Source organism: Centrocercus urophasianus, unplaced genomic scaffold (assembly GCF_019232065.1).
Source record: "Centrocercus urophasianus isolate 14NV4802_14NV808 unplaced genomic scaffold, USGS_Curo_1.0 seq_39, whole genome shotgun sequence".
NCBI lineage: Eukaryota > Metazoa > Chordata > Aves > Galliformes > Phasianidae > Centrocercus > Centrocercus urophasianus.
In genome coordinates, this window is record NW_024884966.1 from 3220591 (window position 1) to 3228444 (window position 7854).

Sequence of the window (7854 nt, forward strand, 5' to 3'; positions counted from 1 at the left end):
GTGGTAGGTGGATGGTTGGACTGGATGATCTTGGAGGTCTTTTCCAACCTTGGTGATTCTATGATTCTGTGATACTTTCATTAAACATCTGTGCTGGTCTTGCAGTTCAAGGCTTGGTCTTCCACAGCACAGTTCTTACATTTTCAGTCCACCCTCTCTGAACTTTAGATCATAAGTCCCTACCATTTCTGCAAACTCATTCACAAACATCCACAAAGGCATTCCATTGTGTTCTCTTTTAGATCTGCTCTCCAAAATTTCATTCTCAGCTTAGTTTGCCTTTCAGCACATATCCTAATGTTTCTTCTTCTCTCAAAGCTAAGCCTCCTAGGTCAAGAAACACAATTTTTTTCCTTCTCTTTGCTGTAGATCACATACTTCCTTGTATTCTTCTGCCCAGCCCCATATTGCTTCTTTCATCCCTATCTTGGCATCTCCTTCAGGAATTTATTATCACTACTGTTATTTCTTTTCTGTCCCACTAAATAGTCTTATCTCAGCCTACAATTTCTACCTTTTTTTTTTCTTCCTCATTCTCCTCCCCAACCCACAGTGGGGTGAGTGAGCAAAAGGCTGAGTGCTGTTTATCTGCTTGCTGAGTTAAACCACAACATCTGCTGGCTTTGCTCACTAAATGGCATGCAAGCACGTACCTTGTGTTGGCCAAGAGATACCATCCTTTCCATTGGGCAGTGGGTGCTCATTTGGCTCAGCTCTGCAGTGAATCCCTGGGCAATAATAGTAAAAGCTATGCTGCTGCTTATCAGGATGAGTCTGTAGGGAGCAATCATAGCCTTTTCCACTTACCCAAACCACATTACAGTTATGCTTTAATCACCTATTAATTACTATTCATCAAGCATCTCATCAAGTCCAGCTCACACACCTGGAAGCCCTCTCTTTCCCATCCTCCAAAACAGCAATCCAGAACCAAAGTGAGCAGGCTACTTCCTCGAAGTCAACTCCTTGATCACCTAGATATTAGATATTAGATTTTAGATAGGCAAGAGATGTGCCAACCACTGACAGCAGCCACAGCTGATGAGTAACTGTGATATTGATTGAGCTGAGTTTGAAGAATTTAGGCATGCCAAAGGAAATGATAATCTCTACTGCAGCTGCTGAAGAGGTAACCATTAAACAGAGATAGAAGGTTGTTTTATGTTTTATGATAGCTCCTGTAATGATCAAAGAGAGGGAGAAAGGAATTCAACCCCTTTGGAAGGGACTTCTGGATGTTCCTGAACAAAACGTCCACTCAGAGCAGGAATTAAATTACATTAAACTGAAATATAGCTTCAGTGTTGAATCAGGGTGCTCATAGCTTCTCTTCTTTGGGTTCAGAATTTCTCTCAGACACCTCTAGGCCTAAGAAGAAATGCAACCATGGATCTCCCAGAGAGATCCCATGTATCTCCTTGTTGTATAGTAGATCATCTGGTGCTTGCACTTAAGTGAAAGTGTTGCCTTAATTTATAGGGATCTGTGAGAATAGGCACTCAAAAGATGAACCTCTAAGTGCACTCTCCAACAAGAAAAAATAAATAAATACCTGCCTACGGGTAAATAGAAAGAACTCCTCGTTCTGCAACAGAAGCACAAAGTTAACTGATTGTGACTGAAACAAACAAACAAACAAACAAAAGTTTTAAATATTTCAAAGAATCATAGAATACCCCTAGTTGGAAGGAACCCACAGGGATCACTGAGTCCAACCTCTGACCCCACTCAGCACCCCCCAGACACAAACCCTATGGCTGAGAGCAGCGCCCAACTCTCCCTGAGCTCTGGCATCTCGGGGCTTTGCTTACTGCCCTGCAGAACTGTCCCAAACATTCCCCCTACAAAGGCAAACAGCATCCCTGTACCTTTCCCATCTCGCCTGACCTTGCTTCCAACAGCCACGCTCTTCATTTTTCCACCTAAGCTCTAGGAGAGCCCTGTTCAGCCAAACCAGCCAATGTAAAGATCTATCTTCTCTGCTTTAAATCACAGCATAATACACTAAGGCATCGGAGCTCTGCCTCTGACTCACACTTTGACACCGAGTGGAGAAAGTGTTGAACACCAGATTTGGGTGCCTGAGGGATCTCAGCTGGGTAAAGCGCTTCAGTAACAACTTCATCATGAGAAAACATCCACCAGAGCTCAGCGAAGGACTAGCCCTGATTTCAGAAGGTTTGAGGTAGTCTTTCAGTACATTTTTCTCTCCAAGAAACTGAGGCGTCCGCTGAGCACTAATTGTTTCCTGTGCAATTTAGTACTAACAGGAAGTCTCTGTAATAAACACAGCGCCCTCTGTGGCAAATACCTGGAATAATATACAAGTAGGTTATAAATATATCTTTATGCATGACTGTAAAGACAACTGATCAAACTAAAAACACACACATATATTTTGAACATATATATATATATATATAGTCCCTTTGCACACAGAAATGAAACTGGTAGTTAAAAGAGAGCTGAGCATCAGAATTCAGCATATCCCGTGAGGTTCTAATCTCACGGGGAAAAAAAAAAACACGTGTTCAATTTTTCTCTCCCATGCAGATCAGGAAGAAATGGAAAGTTATTTAAGCTTGTAAAAATCTTAGGGTCAGAAATGCGGGAGTTCCATTGGTATAATTCAGACCTGATGGAAGCATTTCAAGATGCACATTTTTTTCCTGAGACCCTCTCATCTTGCCTACGAAAATTGTAGGTGAGTGTGGTCATGGCTCAAGCAAAGCATGGAAAGTTTTGGTGTTTTTTTTTTTTCCACCCTTTCCGTGTTGCATTACATGAGCAGTATTTGAACGCCTGACTGTTCACCTTTCACGTGGTGAGGTAACCCAAACCACTGACACATTTAGAGTAGACGAGCCTGGATTTAGGGTCAGGCTGGTTTAACCCGACCTTCCGCCTCCTTACAGGCTTTTGAAATCATTCTTGGTTCTAAAATTGAAAATTTAAGTGACCCACTTTGAATGGATATTTCAGTAAATGGCATTAGAGAAAATCCCTTCTGAGGGAACCTTTTCCGTTAACCTGTACGTCTCTAACTCTAAGAGGGAAACTGAACTGTACATGTAACCTTTCAAGTGTCAGCATCTTCTAAACAAGCTGATATAGGTCATGGCTATTGCAGAAACTGCAAGCTAAATTCTGCCTTTGTTGACATCCTCCTTTGGATGGCACAATGTGAGCAAAATTTGGACTTGGGATTAAGTATTAGGAACACCTTTATGTAATGCTTTCATCTGCATACATCACCAAAACTAGACCTGAGAAGAGGTCAGACCAGCACATCTTCTACACCAGGTATTGCTTTAGGGTACTCCTCCCAGCAGCTTATAACCTGCTATTAGAGCAAAGTGACCAGAAGTCATTTCCTAAGAGGGAAATGCTACAGAGAAGAACAGATACAACACTCCTCCCCTCGTTTCTAAAATGTAAGCACTTCCTTTAAAAATCTTAGCGTCAACACTCTTGTGTGCGTCCATTACTAAGTCTCCGATCAGCTTCTGAATAACCTCATCAGAGAACACAGATAGCTGACTTCTAGTATCTCATACTTCATCAGGATCAGCATCATTACTTGGGAAAACTGCAGTCTGAGAGGTTTGAGATGTCTGCGTGCCAGGGTTTGCAGTGTGCTGGGTGGAACATTCTTCTCTGGGAGGCGTTGAGTTGTTCAGGTTAGAATCATAGAATTGCTCAGGTTGGAAAAGACCTGAAAGATCATCAAGTCCAACCACAACCTAACCGTACTGCCCTAACAACCTTCTGCTAAATCATGCCCCTGAGCATAGCATTAGCTACGCCATGACATATTTGCTAGGGAGAACAAGGAGGAAGACTGTAGGCTAGTGGCTGGGATATTTGCTTGGAAAAAAAACTCAAGTTCCTGGTCCAGTACAAGTTTTATCCAAAATGTTCACATCCCTACTTTGCTGCTGAATGGAGCAACTGCAAAGCTCTGAGCTCTTAACAGAGGACATGCAATGATTCCACAGGAGCACCCTGCCCCACAGCCACCCATACAGCAACCAAAACATTTGCTGAAGAGCTGTTGGTTTAAACCCCTGAAAGCAGATGAGGAGAGTTTATGCAGACACCTTTCTGCAGGCAAGGTCTCTTTGAAGGTCAAGCCCACTACTTTTAATGAGCAGTCAAGGCTTCCACCTCAGAAGAAACAAAAACTGAGGCAGTTGTGATAACAGCATAGGGATGAAGCTCAGGTAGGGAATCTCTCTGAAGCTGGCACCAGAGTACTAGGACTTCCCTTTGTAAGTTTCCAAGGCATTCAAAGTGAGGACGGACAGCCTTGAAGCATCTCTGAACCTCCAGGCCTGCAGCTCCTTTACAGTATCCTACTGAAATTACTAATTCCTCAACAGGAGAAAGGGATCCTGATCATCACCATGTCAAACAGAGCCTGTCCACCCAAACACATGGATTTAAGCATTGTATGTTTAAATACTCCCATGGTAGGATATGACACAGCTGCAGTATGCTGGTCTTACAGGGATGGAAGACAGCAGTGTGGGCTGACGAACCACATGGGGTCACAGATCACTGTCACCCAAAATTCAGAGCTGTCGTACGGACAGCCTTGGGGCTACATGATGAGAAGCAGTTCAGCTCCCAATATTTTCAAGTGTTGTAAGGTATCACCTATCTTCCATGGTGCCCCACAGAGCAGATGCCTGCAGTTCCTTCCACCTCTCCTGCCTACAAGAGTGGCCGTTTTTCATCTCACAGCATCCACAGGGATTTTTCTTGAATCTCTCTGTCTTCTCCCCAACTTAGGAACTGAAGGTTTAGCTACATCCACCACACCTCCTGGAGACCTGTCTCATAGTGCAAGATCTGGATGTGAAGTAAAAAGTTGGCAATCTCATAATCAAATAAAAGCAGCCTTTGGGGCTTTGTTTCCTAGATGGAGGGTGATGGATGAAGTTTGGGCACACACTGTCTGAAAACATTCTAGTCAAAATTGAAATGTAACAGGTGAGGTATATACATCCAGTATTAGATATGGAGGTTGGTGGCCCTGCCAGAGGCAGAGGGCTGGAGCTTGACGATCCTTGAGCTCCCTTCCAACCCAAGCCATTCTATGTTTCTATGGTATGATTCTATGTATAAAAAATAAGCTGATCCAGACTTGGAAAAAAGTCCAAGCACTGCTCAATTCCAAATGAGGAGCCACCAGAGTGACCAACAAGTGTCTGTGATGCTACAGCACCTCAGGTTGAGACCACGAAGCATGCTTATTTACATTTGATAACCAACAACTCCAGCCCCAGTTCTAAACCTCACACTTTGCATACAGGCGCTGAGGTGTGCATGTCAATTTTTCAGTGGTTTTCTAACATCAGCATGGAGTTTTGTCACTACACCGATAAAGCAATGACATCACTTACAAATCTAAGAAGGGGAGGGACCTGTATCCTGTTTTCCACCTGCGTTAATGGAATATACACATCTACTTTTCAATTTAAGACAAGAAACCACTGGTAAGAGTGGGAAAAAAACACCTACTCCCCTTTAACTAGGACGGCAGGAAAGCCCTTATAAAAAGACCAGCAGCAGATGCACACAGTCACCTTCAGTTCGACAGAGCCCAGCACAAGCATCAGCTGCAGCAAGAAAAGGAAGATGTCTCCAATCCCTTGTTCTCCTTTGGTAAGAACTTGCTTTGTGTTTTATTTTCCCCTAATTTGACAAAGATGTACTTAATAGATGACTCTCAGCAATGGGGCACCCGTTTTTAAAACAGCTGTTTGAACCTTGAATTACTGAAAAGAACTGAAACAGGAGGCTGCTGAATAGCACCAGCGTGGGACACACTGCGTGGGTCTGTTAGCACACCATATACTGCAACATGAACTAAGACAAGGAATAAATTGAAAACTCAGCCCTAGAGTAAATTTTCTTTGTTGCTATACTCTTCTAATACCTCAAATATATTATTTATTTTTGGATTTATTATTTAGTATAACCGAGATTTTATATACCACCAAGTGGCAACTGACTGTACGTTGGTGTCCGTAAGAATTAATCCATGCAAAGATGAATGTGATACAGGGCAGATTTTTCCATAATTACCCCAGCCTACAGTATGAGCTTTCACTACCAGCTAGGATAAATGTGAATGAATTTCCCAGACTCACAGAAGTATTATTAGTCGTGTGATGCTATAGCAGCTATGCTTTCCCCTGCCCTAAATGTACCATTTCTCTCCAGTTCAGACCATTGCTGTTGGTGTTGCTGGCCGTGCTGTCAGCCAGCATTTCTGCCCATGGGAAGGTGATATGGCCAGGACTTGAGCCGGAGAGCCTCTTCAAGAAAGGAGATGCTGGATGCCCAACCCAAAAAGATGGAAAATTCCCTCAAACTGTGAGAGTCAACATAAGCATCAGCAACGTGAACCAGGATACCAAAGTGACTCTTGATATCAGCAAACGCTCACTGGCTCCATGGGATTACAGGTACTGTGTCTGTCCTTATGGACTAGAAATGCCCTGGGTTAAGAGTAGTGTAGAGGCTATGCCTGTATCTTTAGTTTAAGTACTTCAGTATTGAGAGATTTTGGCAATGTAAGGATAGCCACCGTCCATATAATCCTTTTTGTAAGCTAATCCATGAATAAAGGGGGATAGAGCAAAAGTATGGTATAGGCCAATATAGAAGGAAAAAAAGTAAATTATCCTTGTAATTTAATTGATGTACCTACTGGGGCAAGGTTTATCTTCAAGTCATTTGCCACTTAAGAGATCATCAAAAAGCCTTGGAAGTCTGACACGCACCGAAGTCAGTGGTGCTTTACTAACACCAGCATCAGGCCCTAAGAGCGCTTGTTGTGGGGAAGAGCCGAAGCTCTTCGGGTCCATTAGTCAGGCCCACTTCTAACTAGTCCTTCAAAGTCAATGCCTGCTTGAATCAAGCCCTTTGCACGCAAGTCTTGCAGTCAAAAGCATGTAGTACTTACTGATACTTTACTTGTACTCCAAAATAATAGCAGAGGGTCTTCTGCCCCTTCACAGGCAATATTCTGGGGGTTATGGGTATCCACTGGTGAGCTCATAAAGCTCCAGACTAACATACCTGTAGCAGTGCAGCAGCATTTCCCCTGCCAACGCTTCCCTATCCTTCCATGTCAATCCACAGGATCGATGAGGACCACAACCGCTTCCCCCGCTTGGTTGCTGACGCCCAGTGCCGCCATTCCAGGTGCGTGAACTCGGCCGGGCAGCTGGACCACAGCGTCAACTCGGTGCCCATCAAACAGGAGATCCTCGTCCTGCGCCGCGAGCCGAGGGGCTGCCAGCACTCGTACCGCCTGGAGAAGAAAATGATCACCGTGGGCTGCACGTGTGTCACCCCACTGATCCAGCACCAGGCCTAAGGGGAGCCCGCAGCACGAGAGCGGGGAGCTGCGGGAGAACTTGCCTAACAGCGACGAAAATCCGCAGGGCTGAACCATCATGATTAGCAGTAATCTCAGTTTTGCGCTTGTTTTGTTTTTAAATCCGTTTCCCCTTTGATACTCTGGATTCAGAATACAGCCCCTTCCACGTGCTCTGTTAGAGGAGCGACGGAACGCCTTCACAGAATCACAGAATCACGCCTTACACAACTTTACTCGGCACTTTGAAAAGCCTATTTATTTAATTCTATTTATGCTGGTAAACCTATTGTAATTATCTATGTTTATTTATCTCCAAGCAATAAAAACAATCAAACAGCAAATCAACTCTTTGGTGTCATCTCTTTCTGAAGAAACTTTTTCTCACATGGCAAGAAATCACTCCGTTCTATTATCATAGAATCACAGAATTGTAGGGGTTGGAAGGGACGTCCAGAGAT

At 43.7% G+C, this 7854-nt stretch overlaps 1 protein-coding gene across 1 annotated transcript; it reads left to right on the forward strand.

Moving 5' to 3' along the window:
* Positions 1 to 5643: 5643 nt before the first annotated feature.
* On the forward strand, positions 5644 to 7393 carry LOC122167832 (interleukin-17A-like). The gene is made up of 3 exons (XM_042832688.1): positions 5644 to 5670; positions 6232 to 6476; positions 7156 to 7393. Exons 1-3 carry the CDS (start codon positions 5644 to 5646, stop codon positions 7391 to 7393), a joined length of 510 nt encoding a protein of 169 aa, XP_042688622.1.
* Positions 7394 to 7854: the final 461 nt, after the last annotated feature.

Coding starts and splice junctions, on each gene's coding strand:
- LOC122167832 (XM_042832688.1), top strand. CDS start 5,644: ATGTCTCCAATCCCTTGTTCTCCTTTG. Junction 5,671..6,231: donor CAATCCCTTGTTCTCCTTTG/GTAAGAACTTGC, acceptor ATTTCTCTCCAG/TTCAGACCATTGCTGTTGGT. Junction 6,477..7,155: donor CTGGCTCCATGGGATTACAG/GTACTGTGTCTG, acceptor GTCAATCCACAG/GATCGATGAGGACCACAACC.